The following is a 17,222-nucleotide window of genomic DNA, read 5'->3' on the forward strand; positions in this document are numbered from 1 at the left end:
GGTCTCAAACCAGGAAGTTAGCATTTTCTCGTGCACAGGGTCTATTAAGCGACCACTTTCAGTTACTTTCAGAAATCGCGAACCCGGAAATACGAATGATACTCATAGAAACTCACCAGTCAGCGTTTAAGTAACATGAAAGACAAAGCCCAGAGAGTACAGTAGAACAATGATTAATTATTATTAATTATCGAGGGCTCGCTAAATCCTCTGCTTTGTCTGTGAGGTGAACCTCCTCCGTGTTTATTCTCCTGTCAGAGTGGATCACCACCTCAGTGGAGGATCTGTGCAGCTCTGCGGAGGATCGGGATGCTCTCCATGTCCTCCTCCTGCTGCTGCTCCTCTTCCTCCTCCTCCTCGCAGACTCAGACCATTCAACACCCTGGATCCTCTCCCGTCCTCAGACCCGGACCCGCGTCCTTAACCCGGGATTTAAACCTGGACTGCAGCCTGTGAGGGGCAGATCAGGGTGCGAGGCGGGGGAGCTGGGGGAGCTTCTTGGACGTGGATCCAGCGCGCGTGCGTCTGACCACGAGTTCGTGTTTGTTTATAAAATAACGCGAAACAAAAAACGTGTTTCTCCTTTTAAGATGACGGATCCGTTGTCTTTTTTCCGACTCCTTATTAAAAGATTCACGCGGAGACCCTGAACGCGGCACCGGCAGCGCGCGTACACCTCCGGTTTATGTTTCAGTCTTTTGTACCTGCGCGCTCACCTGTGTGGACGCATGTCTCAGATCCAGCACGCGGCTCTGGACCAGCAGGGCCGGTACAACCAGATCTGCACCCGTGGCGGCAGCTGCCCGCCCCCCGCAGACGGTTCCGAGCCGGCCCACTGCCCCGGCCACAGGAGCCGGAGTCCCCGCAAGAAGTGGCAGGTGTTCCCAGGCAGGAACAGGTTCTACTGCGACGGCAGGATCATGATGGCCCGGCAGACCGGGGTCTTCTACCTGACCCTGGTCCTCATCCTGCTCACCTGCGGCCTCTTCTTTACCTTTGAGTGAGTAACAGCAGCTTATAGTCTAACGTGTAAAGGTTTGAAGGTGACCTTTGACCCCAGCTGAAGGCCCCTGTGAGGTCACAGAAATAAAAAGGCCCTAAAATAAAACTTCAAATATCCGGTTAAGAGTTTCAGGGAGGATTATATTTTGTTCCTGAATGACTAAAAAGAACTAAAATAAACAGATCAGAGTCATCAATCTGGGATTAAATTCACATTTTCTAAGTTAATTTCAGCACTTCCTAATAATTTTAATAATTTAATGTTCTGTTTTCAATAATTTCACCAAAGTAGTTCGGAAAGATTAAAGTCTAATGTATCGTTGTGGGAGGAATGTTCTTTTATTTTGAAGCCATCATTCTGGTGCTTTTATTTTGGAGTTTTTGTCCAGCTTGGTGAAGAAGAGCAGCAGTTTTGTCTCTGAGCTCAGGTGTGTTTACCTAGATCAGGCTGAAGTCATCTTCAGTTTCTTCCTGATGTTAGAACTCATGAAAGCTAAAAGGAGACACCGAATCCTACTGACTGTTAATCTGAAAACACTGAAAAGGGCTTAGAGTCTTTCACTCTTTGACTCTTTGATGCTTTGGGTCTTTGCCCTGTGTGTCTGATTTTGTTGGGTTTTGTGTAAAAACAGTGAACAGTTTCAGGTTCAGCTTCAGCTCATAATAAATTATTTTTTAGTAGAAAATGAGAGTCAAACTAAATGAAGCGGTGCTGTAATAAATCCTCCTTCAGGTTAGTTCCTTGGTTCATGCAGAGCTAATTATCCCGGGTTTTACCTCCGACCTGATTTAATAACAGTGTGAATAAAAAAGAAAAGAAAGTAGCCCTCAGGGACGTCTGGAGGGTTAATTTTATTTTATTTTTCTTCCTCCCACATTCCTCTTGGTGACTTCCCTTCAACAGCATCCCCGTGCTTCCCGTTTCCACGGTAACTGTCTCCTGCAGCTCATGTCACTACGGTAACAGCAGGAGATGGAATGGGGGTGGGAGGTGGGGGGGTTGTAAACCTGAGACGTCTCTGACGCCTCCGCCAAAGACTCAAAGTACCAGCGAAGAAAGAAAAAGCTTGGTGAGAGTAACATGAATTTAAAAACATATAAACCTAAAGAAGTCTGCAAACCAGATTCAAGGCTGATAGGCAGTATAGATACGCATGCACTGATACCTTACCATATAAAGTACACCGAGACTAAATTTCCTAAATGATCTGAAATGTAAAAAGTGAAGAAAAAAACAAATTATTTTTGGGGCTCTTCTACAGGGAGTGCAGAATTATTAGGCAAATGAGTATTTTGTCCACATCATCCTCTTCATGCATGTTGTCTTACTCCAAGCTGTATAGGCTCGAAAGCCTACTACCAATTAAGCATATTAGGTGATGTGCATCTCTGTAATGAGAAGGGGTGTGGTCTAATGACATCAACACCCTATATCAGGTGTGCATAATTATTAGGCAACATCCTTTCCTTTGGCAAAAAGAAGGACTTGACAGGCTCAGAAAAGTCAAAAATAGTGAGATATCTTGCCAAGGGATGCAGCAGTCTCAAAATTGCAAAGCTTCTGAAGCGTGATCATCGAACAATCAAGCGTTTCATTCAAAATAGTCAACAGGGTCGCAAGAAGCGTGTGGAAAAACCAAGGCGCCACATAACTGCCCATGAACTGAGAAAAGTCAAGCGTGCAGCTGCCAAGATGCCACTTGCCACCAGTTTGGCCATATTTCAGAGCTGCAACATCACTGGAGTGCCCAAAAGCACAAGGTGTGCAATACTCAGAGACATGGCCAAGGTAAGAAAGGCTGAAAGACGACCACCACTGAACAAGACACACAAGCTGAAACGTCAAGACTGGGCCAAGAAATATCTCAAGACTGGTTTTTCTAAGGTTTTATGGACTGATGAAATGAGAGTGAGTCTTGATGGGCCAGATGGATGGGCCCGTGGCTGGATTGGTAAAGGGCAGAGAGCTCCAGTCCGACTCAGACGCCAGCAAGGTGGAGGTGGAGTACTGGTTTGGGCTGGTATCGTCAAAGATGAGCTTGTGGGGCCTTTTCGGGTTAAGGTTGGAGTCAAGCTCAACTCCCAGTCCTACTGCCAGTTTCTGGAAGACACCTTCTTCAAGCAGTGGTACAGGAAGAAGTCTGCATCCTTCAAGAAAAACATGAGTTTCATGCAGGACAATGCTCCATCACACGCGTCCAAGTACTCCACAGCGTGGCTGGCAAGAAAGGGTATAAAAGAAGAAAAACTAATGACATGGCCTCCTTGTTCACCTGATCTGAACCCCATTGAGAACCTGTGGTCCATCATCAAATGTGAGATTTACAAGGAGGGAAAACAGTACACCTCTCTGAACAGTGTCTGGGAGGCTGTGGTTGCTGCTGCACGCAATGTTGATGGTGAACAGATCAAAACACTGACAGAATCCATGGATGGCAGGCTTTTGAGTGTCCTTGCAAAGAAAGGTGGCTATATTGGTCGCTGATTTGTTTTTGAATGTCAGAAATGTATATTTGTGAATGTGGAGATGTTATATTGGTGTCACTGGTAAAAATAAATAATTGAAATGGGTATATATTTGTTTTTTGTTAAGTTGCCTAATAATTATGCACAGTAATAGTCACCTGCACACACAGATATCCCCCTAAAATAGCTAAAACTAAAAACTACTTCCAAAAACATTCAGCTTTGATATTAATGAGTTTTTTGGGTTCATTGAGAACATGGTTGTTGTTCAATAATAAAATTATTCCTCAAAAATACAACTTGCCTAATAATTCTCCACTGCCTGTAGACTAGATTCTCTTTATAATCCTTTATTTTAAACATGAACCCTCAGCCCCCAGTCTGTAACCCAATGAGTAAAATATATGTAATAAATCATTCATGTCACTTTTGTTCACTGTGTTTGGTTCAGTACTAAAGTACATATACTAGTGTTAAAAATACTGCAGTAAAAGTTGAAGTACTGATTCAACTTCTTTACTCGAGTAAAAGTAAAAAGTACTGGCTCTGAAATGTACTTAGAGTAAGAAAAAAAGCAGCTCTTTGGAAGGCGTTTCTGTTTTTGGAAAAAGCTAACAGCTTTGTGTTATAATAATGTACTAATAAAATAGTATCAGTAGATGGGAATACAAACTTTACTTTAACTTGTGATGCTAATTACACTCAGCTTAAATCTGCAGAAAAGAAAAGTAAAATAGAGATATTTATGTTTTCTAGTGCCTCCACTGTAGAGGGGGACTTTACCTCTAAACAGGAAAATGTGTACATTCATGGGTTAAAGTGGATTCAGCAGGTGGGGTGTGTGTGTGTGTGTGTGTGTGTGTGTGTGTGTGTGTGTGTGTGTGTGTGTGTGTGTGTGTGTGTGTGTGTGCGTGTGTTTTTGTAGTGTACAGGCTGTGATCACCTGACCTGCTTCTCTTTGTGGATGTACACACCAGAATTCAAACAGATGTGAGCAGATGTTTCCTGAGTTGTCCTACTCTGACAGTACACTGTTTGTACTGTCTTTATATTAGACACTATACAACCATCATCAACTGAAATTCATATGAATCTCTGCTACACTTGATATAAGCTAACGGTGACCATGAAACCATGCACCAGTCACACACTGTTCTTTACTGTAAATCCACCACAGTGCAGCAAACTAACCTGATTTTCATGCAGCCTTTAAATAACACAGTCTGCCTCAGTTTGTCACATGTCACATGTACAGATTTAAAAACACGAGGACTTACATGTGAGCTGTAAATGAGCAGTCCTTCCCTTTAAATCTAAGCGCTCTTCTTCCTCTCCTGTCCTGTCTTTCTTATCTTTCTCCATCTCTGAGTGAAGCTCTCTTTCTTTTCTCTCCCTGTAAAATACAGCAGCTGGATCTTTACCTAGCAACACACTGTGTCAGATTACCTGACACCTAAAAAAACGTTACTCCCTTTTTTTTTTCACCTATTTAAGAATAAATCAATCATCAGAATAATGTAGATTACATCCATGACTGATTCTAATAGTTGCAAAGTTTCTTGTTGTGCTGTGGTGTTGCAGAGTACAGGGACTGTTTGTATAAAAAAGGAAAATTAGTTTTTCCTCCAGTTCATCCTTCAGAACTTTATTCTTCTCCACCAGGAAGAAGCTTCGTCCCCAGCTGTAGAAACTCTTACATCAGTTTAGAGGAAAACTGTCTCATGGGATCCATTTTTGGGCTACAGCCCATTTCTTCTATCTCCTCACCAGCTAGCCTCAGTTAGTTAGCTTAAACTGCTAACAGACTATAACAAAAGCACCGAGTCTCTGTAGTAACTGAGAAGCTTCAGCAGAGCAGCATATGTTGTTTTTATCAATATATTTGAAACATTTATTAAACACTTTATTGGACAAAATAAGAGTATCTTTCCTCCCTTCCAGTATCACAGTGTACTGATTCATGTCATGATCCATGTCACCAGACTGTGGCCAAAACAAAATCCAGCTGATACCCACATTTACCTTCCTGAATGACCCAGAAGCCCCAATTCCACAGAGTCTGTGAAATACTAATGGCACGACCATTTTCACTCAATTTAAAAAACACCAGAAATGTGATTTAAAACCGTTTCTGTCCTCGAAGCTAAAAAACGAAGAAGAGACAGAAAAGCCTCCTGAAGTGTCCTGAAGAACTCACATTTGTTCTCATGTTTCTCTCCGTGTTTCCTCAGCTGTCCTTTCCTGGCGTCCAACCTGACCCCGGCCATCCCGGCGGTCGGCGGCGTTCTCTTCATCTTCGTGATGGGGATGCTGTTCAGGGCAAGTTTCAGCGACCCCGGCATTTTACCCCGAGCGACACCAGACGAGGCCGCCGACCTTGAGCGACAGATTGGTGAGCAAAGAGCGACGGGCGTTACGAGACGTTAGAAACATGGTCGTTATATGTTCATGTTCCTCTGCAACACTCACAAGTCTGATTTAATAAACATTTAACAGTTTCTGACAGAAAAAACAGAATTCATACAAAAACTGTAGATTTGTTTAAAGTTTGCTAACAGGTTTTTCCTGAACCTTTCCCAGCATAAAGTTACAGGAAAGAAAAAATGTTAAAGATTATAAGAAGACAAATTAATGGATGAAAATCTGAAAGAAATTTTCTGTAAAAGACACAAAAAAAAATTTGTATTAAAATATTTTTAGAAAGTGACCTTGATGCAGAGGTTTAGTTGCTGCTCGCTCGCTTTCTCACATGTTTCTGTGAAGATCAATCAGAAACATTCGATAAGTTTTACAGTTTATGGTAACTTAATGAGGCATACGTGAACAGTCTGTATTTTCAGTCCTCATCTTTGTTACTTGTGCAGTCCTCTGTGGTGTGCAGCCTCTGGGCCAAATCCTGATTGATGGAGATCCCGCCTCATCATTAAAAGGACTGATCACAGACTCTCGATAGGATTAAAATCTGGGCATTTTACTGGCTGTGAATCCAAACTGCTGATTTGATGATCTCCTCTCAGTGATGTCTTTGGCCGATTCTCAGACTATCACCAGACGGCTCCTGGATGATGGAACGAGCTGGTGTTTGAGGACATTTTTAGTTTGGTTCATCCATAAAAAAGCTGGTGAGCTGAAAACAAAATAAAAGTCGGCACCCTTTCAAAGTAAAATGCTTGGATTAGATAAAGGTGAATGTGCCGAGTCACTTCATCACAGTTCTCATGATTATAATGAGAACTTCACAGGTTCAGCGTCTGTCAGAGGAAAGAAGAAGAAATCAGACTCACTAATTATCTGAGTCACTGCAGGTCTGTGTGTGTGTGTGTGTGTGTGTGTGTGTGTGTGTGTGTGTGTGTGTGTGTGTGTGTGTGTGCGCGCTCAGTCACATGTCTCCACTCTCGTCTCTGTCTCAGGCGTTTCCACAGAAACTGAAGCTCTTGTATATTTTTAGAAGCCTTTTATTAAATTTTCTGGGTTGATTTATTTACTTTTTTCCTTCATGCTGGATCCAGAATCTGCTGCCGGTCAGCATGCCGCCGCTGTGCTCGCAGAACGACCAAACTTAGGCATCGCCTGCAAAACTCGCTCAGCTCAGTGTGTGAGAAATATGAGAGAAGGATGGAAATAGAAAGAGAGGTCAGGAGTGTTTTCTGTGACGCACAACTTAAAACAACATCCTAACATCATTTTTCAGGAAAAAAACCAAAGGTGAAGTCTTTAAAATTTTACAATATGAAAAATAAAAAGGTGAATTTAACAACTGTTTACAGAGACGGCGTTGATCTTTAAACCCTTTTAGACACTTTTAGCTCCTGGTTTTTGGTTTTCTGGCACATTTACAGGAACATCACAGAAAATCATTTAAAAAACACTTAAAGGCATTTCATAATTTTGTATAATTTTATGTGTGTGTTGCTGCACAGCTGTCTTTGTGGAGACTTGTGTTCAGTCTCTATGAGGACATTTCTGGAAGGCAGGGATATTTTTTGGAAAGTCAGAATTATTTTTTAACTTTTGCTTTATGGAGAAAGACAGTTGCATAGTCAAAAGTGGGCCCATTTCTGAGAGGAACATGTTTGTTTTTGTTTTTTTGCATAAAATGGGGCCATTTTCTTCGAAATTCCCAGGCAGGGCCACAGGCTGGTCCCAGTGAGGGTTGCTTCAGGAAAGCCATTCAGCATAAAATCTTTGCCAAATCAAACATGTGCGTCATCAGTAAGAGCGACCACTGCTGCCCAGTTAGGACACTGGTTTGGAAAACGAGGGCATTAAGTGAGATCCTCACTTTGGGACAGACTTTTAACAGTCTGTTTGAAGGCTCCCACACTCGTTTCTGTCGCACACTGTTCAGGTCCTGTTAACAAAGCACCAAATCACAGCAGCAGTCGTCTCAAAGTGTTTTATATTGAAGGTAAAGGCCCTACAATATACAGAGGAAAGCCCCACGATCAGACGACTCCCTTTGAGCGAGCACTTGGTGACAGTGGGAAGGAAAAACTTCCATTAAGGTCTCGGGAAGGTATTAAACTAATGAGAATCCCCACAAAGGCCCAAATACATTCCTGTGTGAGTGAAATCAGCTGATTTTATCTTAGAAAGAAGAACAAAACTCCAGATTTACTGAAAAAGAAAATAAAAATAATTCTGTTCTGAATCTGAAAGGTCAGGGCGAAATGTCACGGGCTGCCTCTCTGTACGGGGTCGTCACATTACCCATCTGCTGCGCGCTTTCAGACTCTGCAGGATGCTCCAGGCCGCCTCCTCGGACCCGAGAGGTTCTCATCAACGGGCAGGCGGTCAAGCTGAAATACTGCTTCACCTGCAAGATCTTCAGGCCGCCCCGAACATCGCACTGCAGCCTGTGCGACAACTGTGTGGGTCAGTGCGTGTCTCCCTGTGTGTCACAGCCTTAGCTCAGTGCTAAAGCTGCTGGCTGTGCTGCTTGATTCCAGCTTTAAATTAAACATGAGATCAGACTTTCTGATGATTTTCCTCCCACAGAGCGCTTCGACCATCACTGTCCGTGGGTGGGGAACTGCGTCGGGCGGAGGAATTATCGCTTTTTCTACCTGTTTATCCTCTCCCTGTCCCTCCTCACTGTCTTCATCTTCGCCTTCGTCATCACACACGTCATCCTCAGTGAGTAACGGCACCGCCCCCGCACACATTTTCCTCTGTGGTCTCTACATCGACCGTAGTTCTGTTAGTTAGGTTAATGTTCTGCAGAGATTCGTGCATGTTTGCGCTCAGACGACATAAAAACTTTATTTATAGAAGCTCCTCTGATACTTTTTGGCAGGAAGTAAAAACTGAGAAAATATTTCAAAGAAAAAAGGAGAAGAAGCAGAAACGTGGACGAAATAAAGACTCTGATCAAACCAAAGCAAAGTTCTTTTTAGAGACGATCCTGGTGACCAAGTGAAACCGAAGAAAACCATCAGACAGGAAAGTAATCATCATTCTCCACAGTAAATAAAATAAAATATCTGGGCACACGGTTTTGTTGTTGTGCTGACGATGACAGGATATGCAGAGCTATCAGGAAGTGTTCAGGAAGAGGTCAGTTGACCAGCGAGCGCTGTGTCTCTGCAACGGTTTCTAATCTGTGTAATGTAACTCACCCATCAGTGACCTTCAGCCCCACCCACTGTCCTGTGATTGACAGGCTGATCAATGCGAGTCAGACAGACTGGGCCAGTTTTTTATGCTCAGAAAGCTGCAGATCAAAGTCCTGTTGGAAGAAACTCACCAGCTGATTTAAACGTTTCCTCACTTTGACCCAAAGGTCGTTCTTCTCTTTGCCGTCTCTGTTTCTGGCTCGTATAGACTCAAACAGTCTGAATAGGTTCAGTCGTCTCATCATAGGTTCATTCTCGTTGGTCCCTCTTGTCTCAATCCGGGTCCTCAGGTTAGTGCCAGTCTTTGTTTGGTCGTGACTTTGATTCTGGCCTTGCAGGAGTTCTCGGACTTGTTTCAGTGTTGTGGGTCTCGTGTTGGTTTTGTGAGTCTTTAAATTAAGATTAGTCCAGATCTTAATTGTGATTTTCCTTGTTTGAATCTTGCCTGGTGGTCTTTTTGCTGTGGGTGTTTCTCAGGCTAAGCTTCATCCCTGTTTGACGACAAAGATGTTTGATTGTGAAACCATGTTTGTGGAATTCTCTTCTTTCCTGTTTTTGTGGAAATCCACATAAACTGGTTGCTGCCTGGGAGGAACTGTAGCACAGATCATTGACTTTGTGTTTCTGGATCTAAAAGCGCCTGCTGATTTCTCTCTGTCTCTGACCTAATTTTGCACTTAGGCTGCGGATGTTTTTTTCCTGCCCTGCAGGTCCAAACCGTCAGGAACCCGAAGCCTCGAGCTGCCGCCGTCTGAAACTAATGACTGGCAGACTGGCTGAGATGAAGACGCAGCTTCCTCTGAGGGCTGCGCCGCTGGTTTTCTGTTTTTGGCTGTTGTGACTTTGATATAAATGCAGGGAGCTGTGACATCAGCCATCTGTTTTCAGCAGTTTACATCTTTAAGATGACGACCGAATAAGCAGTTGTTGCCTATCCTCACTGACGCACCCAAACATAAATGCACTATACACAGGAAAACAGAGGGTTGGTTGACACCAAGGCAGAGGAAGATCCGCAGCAGCAACTGAGCCCAGAAATGTATTCATGTGGACGTAGAAAATAAAGACACGTAGATGTTTCTACCTGGTCACATTGAAACAGAGCATTCAGTCGGGCTCTGTTTCAGGGCTCTTTAATGATTGGATGCTGTAATGTTCTTTATAATGAGAGCAAGACTGTAGGCAGTGAGGACTGAACACTTCAGCCCAGATGATGGTTTTCTCTCTCTGTGTTCTGCAGGATCGAACCAGACGGGTTTCCTGGGCGCGCTCAAAGACAGCCCAGCCAGATATCCTTCCCCATGGACAGTTTCAGCTCCTTTTTATTCTGAAAACAACTTTCAATTGTTCACATGCAAAATATTCCTCCTTCTTCTTTTACTCCATCTTGGTGCAGCCCTTCAGACCATCCTCTGTCTGAAACAAGCTGTTGTAGCTCCTCCCCCTGACAGCCCACTCTCTACTAGCCTCTGGAAGCCTGTTGAGGGGCAGCACTCGGTGCTTTTCCATTGTAAGTGTGTAAGGAGCTGATGGAGGACACATTCAGATATTTTCATAGAAAAATAAAAACAGGTTCCATTTGAAGACTGTGAACTTAAACATGCCTCGTATTACAGGAAGGTTTGGACGCACTCGTACTCTTTAGTCATTTTACATTTTCCATAAATGATTGCAAGCATTTAGTTTTGGTTCTGTAATATCAGCACAGTCATGGCCACGTTCACCTCCTCAAGCATCTACAGTCTGATTCATTTGGTGCGCAGCCATAAAGACACCAGCCGGTCCTCCATCACTGACGTGCATTACATTTAACATCAGGTTAGTTTGTGTTTCTTACAGTAATTGTTCTTCCGGCTTCTCAGTTGTGATTTTTCCAGTTTTGTTGGAGAAATAAAGAGTAGAGTCTGCCTGCAGCCGCCACAGAAAATCAAACCCGGGCGTTAATTACCCCTCATACGGCTTCCTTCCAAAATCAATCCGTCTGTTGCTGTCACCATCAGCTGTGACCACTGGTCAATATGTCCCACAATGTACTGCCAAGGTCAAATTCGCTGACCCTGTCACACCAGAAACAGTAAATCTTCTGTTTCTGCCATTTTCAGTTTTTACTGCAAATAAAATCACTTCAGTTCGTTAATGCAGACGCACAGAAATCCTCCCGTAGCTCCACTTTATCCCCCATCCAAAGACCCGAGTCAGTCCTTGACCCTGCTCTGCACCGTCCTGGAGGTGGTGGTGTGTTTCTTCTCCATTTGGTCCATTGTCGGCCTGTCAGGCTTCCACACCTACCTGATCAGCTCCAACCAGACCACCAACGAGGATGTGAGTATACCTGAGGTTCGAGGACCTAAACGTGAAAAGGGCCTGCAATGTTTCTGATACTCTTGTCTGGTCCAGATTAAAGGGTCCTGGTCCACCAAACGAGGGAAGGATAACTACAACCCGTACAGCTACGGGAACATCCTGACCAACTGCTGTGCTGCCCTCTGTGGACCTCTACCTCCCAGGTCAGTAACCAGCTCTAAAAACAGGACTAGACTCTGTGCTTATAATCAGGACTAAAACCAGGAATACAGAGAGTTATGTGCAGGGCTAAAGGAGATTAAATGAAGAATTGAGAGTAGGAGTAACTCTGGGCTGCTCTGAGGTGAAACTGATCAAAGTCTGAAATCCAGCATGAGCTCTGCACTGATCACTGAAGGTGTTACTAAAATCAGGACCGACTGATAGTTTTCAGGAATACATGAAATGAAGAAGGGATTAAATAGATCAGGATTATAAAAGACTTAAGTGCACTGACATTAGTCCTAAAACAGGGCTCAAATTTAGACTACAGTTAGGACTAAAAACAGGATTAACATTTGAACTAAAATCAGCACTGAAACCATGACTAAATTAAGCACCAAGCTTAGAACTAAAGTCAGGACTAAAGAGAGTTCTTCAGGACTTTACTTTGAGCTAAAATTGGGAATAAAAAATCTGGAGTACTTTGCATTGTATTTAGAAATGACCTGTAATCACTGTAATCTGTGCTTAAAGCTGAACTGAGGTCAGGATTGAAATGACTTCAGTAATAAACAAACAGCCGTGTTGTTGGATTCGATGGCTGGAGCTTTGCAGCCTCAGTTGTTTGTTCCTGGAAGTCGGAGCTCCAAGAAACAAACAAGCTTTTCTTTCTTGGTTTACGCCTGAAAACTTTGCCTTGCTGCTCCTGCTGAAGCTGCTGATGTTTCGCTCTGCCGGTCTCTGAACATAAAGGTGCTTCAGGCGGTCTCTCTTCTTCCCCCTCCTCTCCGCAGACGCCAAGTTTCTGTGTTTAACGAGGACAGTCTTCAGCTGAGACCTTGCACAGAGTAATTACAGCCCTCACGGCTTCCCGTCTCTCAGCTGACTGTCGGCTCGTCTTCTGCACAGAATTAATCAAAAGAACGATCAGAGCGGCCGAGCGATGGCTCTCCTTCATCGTTACCGCCTCCTCGCCGCTTCCATGAGCTCCTATGTTTCCATCCCACCTGCCGTATATCATCATTACAGCGGGAGACCTGGGCTGGGACTCTGCGACACGCTGCTGATACTTTTTATCGGTTTGTCAAAGCAGCTGATCGATGACGTCTTGCTCAGCACAAAGTTAAGCTTTGGTTTCTAACTAAGCGCAGGAACAGACACAGACCGCATCCCAGTGCTTTTAATTATCTGATATATATACTGCATACTCGCCTTCTTTTATTCTCTGTGCTGTTGATCATTTCACCTCTGGTCAATGAGCTTCTATTGACTTCAGGGCTAACATCAGGTCTGTCTGCTGTGAATTTAAAGCTAAACAATCAAAAAACAGGATTAAGAGATTAAATAATCTGAACAGAATCAAACTGATTCCGGACTAAAGTTGGAACTAAAAGTAGAAATCATTTAACATTAGCTCAGGACTGCATTCATCACTGAAGCTAAAGCCAAACAGAATAAACTAATCAGGGTTACAGTCAGGAATGCTAGTACCTGACTTCAGCACTTAGCAGGACTAAGATCTGATTTGTGGTCTAAATGAAATAAATGAACCGGTGAAATCAGGACTAAGTCAGGCCTGCAGAGCACTCTTCAGAGAATTTTTGCAGTAAGCCCCAAAAGACACGACGGTTAGCACTAAAATCACTCATCCTTTGAACAGGATTGCATTAATATCCTAATTCAGGACTAATCCATACAGAGAGCAGCAAACAGTTAGTCCAACACAGAATTAGATAAAAGAAAAAAATTAAGCCGAGCAGCAGAAAGTATCTGTGTGCAGCTTGAGTGATCAGATCCCTGCAATGTGCACGGACTGTAAATTTCATTCTTCAGGAGCTCTCAAAGGAAACGTTGATCGGCCGGCCAGAAGCTTTTCTTGTCTCTCAGTCGCTCTGTGATCCGGCTGCTTTTAAAAAAATGACTGTTTGTTTTTGCAAATGAAATTTCTCTTTTTGTTGTCGTTAATCTTTGTGAATGTTTTTGAAATTATCTCCAGGAAAAATGTTTTGTAATATTTTCACATTTTTTCAGGTTTTTCAGGTTTGATCGTTGATCCGGCTCACTGAAGGACGCCTCTTATTTACTAAACATCATTTATTGAATGAATCCAACTGAAAAGAGTCTCGAGTGTTTTAAACAGTCAGTGAAGAATGTTGTGTAGAGAAGTGTTGGTGTTTGCAGCCCGGTGCCTCTGTGGAGATTCAGTTAAAGAGAAAACTGTGAAAAGAAAACAGTGACGAAGGGTTTTCCTCTGTGTCCGTGTTGTTTCGTCCTCTGAGGTCACAGACGGAGGAGACGAGGCTCTGATGATGCGTCCAGACGGGTCAGCAGGAGCTCTCTGACGAGGCACCAGCTTTAATATTAATATTAATAATGATGATGATGTGTAACAGCGAGCTGCCTCTGGGAGGATATGCAAGGAGGATTTTCAAAGTAAAAGGATGATGAGCATATGGAGCCTCATTATACAGTCTGCTTGTTTACTCATGGCTGGCTGCTCGCAGCGTTTGAACATGTCGACTCCACCTGCTTACAGGGCGACAGGTGGCGGCGTCCATCTGCATGCTCACAAACACAAAAACACACGTTTCAGGTCAAACTCACTTTTCCTGCAGCCACAGACTGATTTATTTAGCTGAATCTCCCAGATCGAGGTCGCCTGGATGATGTTGGACCGGGTGTTTGACCCAACGTCTCTCAACTTCATGTTCTAGCCTAGGCTCCCCCACCCCCCCAGAGACAGGATATTACTTGATCCTGAAGCCAGTTTTGGCCCCCAGGAGGGCGGGGATGTGCGTTTCTGGCCAGGCTGAACTGATCCCCTGGTCTCTTTACTGGTTTTGATTTCCTCAGAATGTGATTGTTTGTGATTCTTCTTTATCAGTCTGATTGACAGGAGAGGTCTGATCCAGTCCGGCACGCCGCAGACCGTCTCCCAGTCCAATGGCACCAGCAACAGCAGCTATGCCTCCACTCAGCTCCACAGCAACATGGTAGGTGAAGGACGCCGTCATACTGCCCGTTACTGATGCGTCACAGAGAAAAATCATCATAAGGATCTGAAACGCACGTATTCAAAACTGTTTGAATGTAGATTTTTGTTTTTCTTTACGTTTCTTGGGTGTAGAAAAGAAGCTAAAGCTGTTTGGCTGGTGTAACATAAAACAAACTGATAATAAAAGGTTAAAGGGGATAAAAATAAGTAAAAAACAGTAAAATGTGACTTTATTTTAATTATTTTAATTATTATACAGCACATGTTAAACTTCCAAAATTGATCAGAATGAACTGATCAGAATGACGTAAACATCGAAAGAGTAAAAACCTCTGATTGTTCATTTAAAGATGGCCTGGCTTAAAGCTGCATTCTTTCTTGGGTCCAGCAGGGGGCTCAGCCCTGATGATGCGCTGGTTTCGGTCTTTTCACTCATCCTGGAAACTTGAGCAGCTTTTGTGGCCATTCAGGTGAATGTGTTGTAAATAAAGTTTTATGGTGTTGAATGTCTCTCAGTGTGATCAGGATCAGTGCATCCAGAGCACTAAGTTTGTGCTGCAGGCTGCCACCACGCCTCTGCTGCACAGCGACCCCGTCGTGCTGGCCCCGCTGCCAGGTAAGACCACCACTCTGGGGGGCCCCTGCGCCTACCTGGCCCCTGCCCAGCCGTCCCTGCCATCCTGCGGAGGCGATGTCCTGACGCTGAGGGACGCCGCTGTCGACTCCCGCTGTCACCACCACCTGCACCTCCATCACCACCATCACCACCACCACTTTGTGAGTCCGGAGGAGACGCCATGTGCCACGCCACAGGGTGCCCTGCCCTGCCCCGCCCACCTGCACCTCCACCACCAACCCCACCCTGCCATCCCCTCCCCCATTGCCCTGTACGACCCTGCCAGTCAGGACGCTCTACACGAGGACTCGGTCAGGGGGCTAGTGAAGCTCAGCTCCGTCTGAATGTGACGTCCGTTGGACAGATTTTTACTGTCTATGTTAAAAAAACTAAACAAATAAAACAAACTGTTTCCAAATCGTGATGATAAAAACGAACACACCTCAGTAAAACATCTGATCACAAACTCAGCTGATGGGCTGGTGTCTCGGGTGAAGATTGTCCTCAGAGCAAAGACTTGTCTCCAGACGCCAGAGAAACGCTGACACTTTCTCCCTTTTAGACTTTTTGTCTTTGACGCTTCTCGATTTCACATTTTTTGTGACTTTGTTTGGCAGCTTTTAGAAAGTCCACCTGTTCTGCCCCGTTTGTCCTGTATTAAATATTACTTTAGTAAACTCAAGACACTTTCGCACAAAAGCACCTTTTCTGTTTGGACTTCTGTCTGAGGACCAAAGCTGGACTTGGTCCTCGTCCACTTTCCGTTCGTGTTTCATCCTTCGACCAACCTTCATTCTTTGAATTCCTGCTAAAAACGTTGAATCCAGAATAAGCTACTTCAATGCCAAACGTTCAGCTGCAGCAGCAGCAGGACCAAAACTACAAACTCTGACTTTTTATTTTATTACATATAATAAATAATATTTGATTGTTTTTTGGTTCTGATGGTAACTGGTTGGTGTTCTGAGACCAGCATTTGCCTCAGCCAATCAATGTTTGTGATACAATGTCAACAAATAAAAAACAAAAAGCCAATTCAAAGATCAGTTTGAGCTGCATGATGATATTCAAATGTCTTCATGTCATCATGTTTCTGAGTCAGAGGAAAACTGAAGGTTTAGTGTTTGGTTTAAATGATGGACGAATCCATCATGCGTGTTTTTCCTGAGTACACATTCATGCGTTAGGATGCCCAGATGCACCACAGCAACATGGAGTCTTCATGTAGGCGTCTGTGTGCTGCATGGATGAGTTAACAAATTCCATTAACCTCCAATTAAAAGCTATACTCAGATGTAGGGATGGGTATCGTTTAGGTTTTATCCGATACCGGTGCCAAACCGGTACTTTTGAAACGGTGCCGGTGCTCAAACGGTGCTCAAACCGGTACTTAAAGAATGGAGAACACAAAATTGGTCCAAAAACCTCTCATGTTCAGCTGTTTATTTTGTAAAAAGATAACAATGTTAGCCTTTTCTGCAGCTATAGGGCACATATGGCATCACTCTTGGCTGGAAGCAGTGCTTAAATAATGGAAAAAACACAAACTTTGTCCAAAAACCTCTCATGTTTAACTGTTTCCCACTTTTTCTTTGGTCATTTTAGCCTTTTTAGCCAGGGTGAAGGGAGTATCTGCCATCAAACAAGAAGACAGCCACGTAACTACGACGGTGTTTGCTAGTTCACCTTACATGCATTAATGTAATAATGTGGTTAGCCTACTCAACGTAAATTACACACAGACAACATTAAGCTACTCATGCAGAGAAGAACGCTGCTGCCATCATCATCCGTCATCATTTCTGCTACACTGGCAGGGCTAGGGGCCAGGACTCTCCTCTTCGTGTTTTTGGGGGATGTTGCTAACTCAGGGTCCGATAACAGGCACCACACCCGCAGTAGATGCGCTCGGTGTGAGGTCTCGCAGCAAGCTATCAAATACGGCGCATTTTTCGGCTTTTAAAAAAAAACCGCTATGCGTCGCCAGGTGTTTCATCGGATTTGAGGTGTTACCTCCTTTGAC

General features: G+C 43.9%; 1 protein-coding gene across 1 annotated transcript; it reads left to right on the forward strand.

Moving 5' to 3' along the window:
* The first annotated feature begins 728 nt into the window (after window positions 1-728).
* On the forward strand, window positions 729-15,543 carry zdhhc14 (zDHHC palmitoyltransferase 14). The gene is made up of 9 exons (XM_085372672.1): window positions 729-1,000; window positions 5,700-5,860; window positions 8,200-8,343; window positions 8,467-8,604; window positions 10,324-10,372; window positions 11,303-11,405; window positions 11,481-11,590; window positions 14,473-14,581; window positions 15,100-15,543. The coding sequence occupies exons 1-9, from the start codon at window positions 729-731 to the stop codon at window positions 15,541-15,543; spliced, it is 1,530 nt and encodes a 509-aa protein (XP_085228798.1).
* Window positions 15,544-17,222: the final 1,679 nt, after the last annotated feature.

This window comes from Diplotaxodon limnothrissa, linkage group LG15 (genome assembly GCF_057381915.1).
Source record: "Diplotaxodon limnothrissa isolate DT_005_m linkage group LG15, D_limnothrissa_male_GT1.1, whole genome shotgun sequence".
Classification (NCBI taxonomy): Eukaryota; Metazoa; Chordata; class Actinopteri; order Cichliformes; family Cichlidae; genus Diplotaxodon; species Diplotaxodon limnothrissa.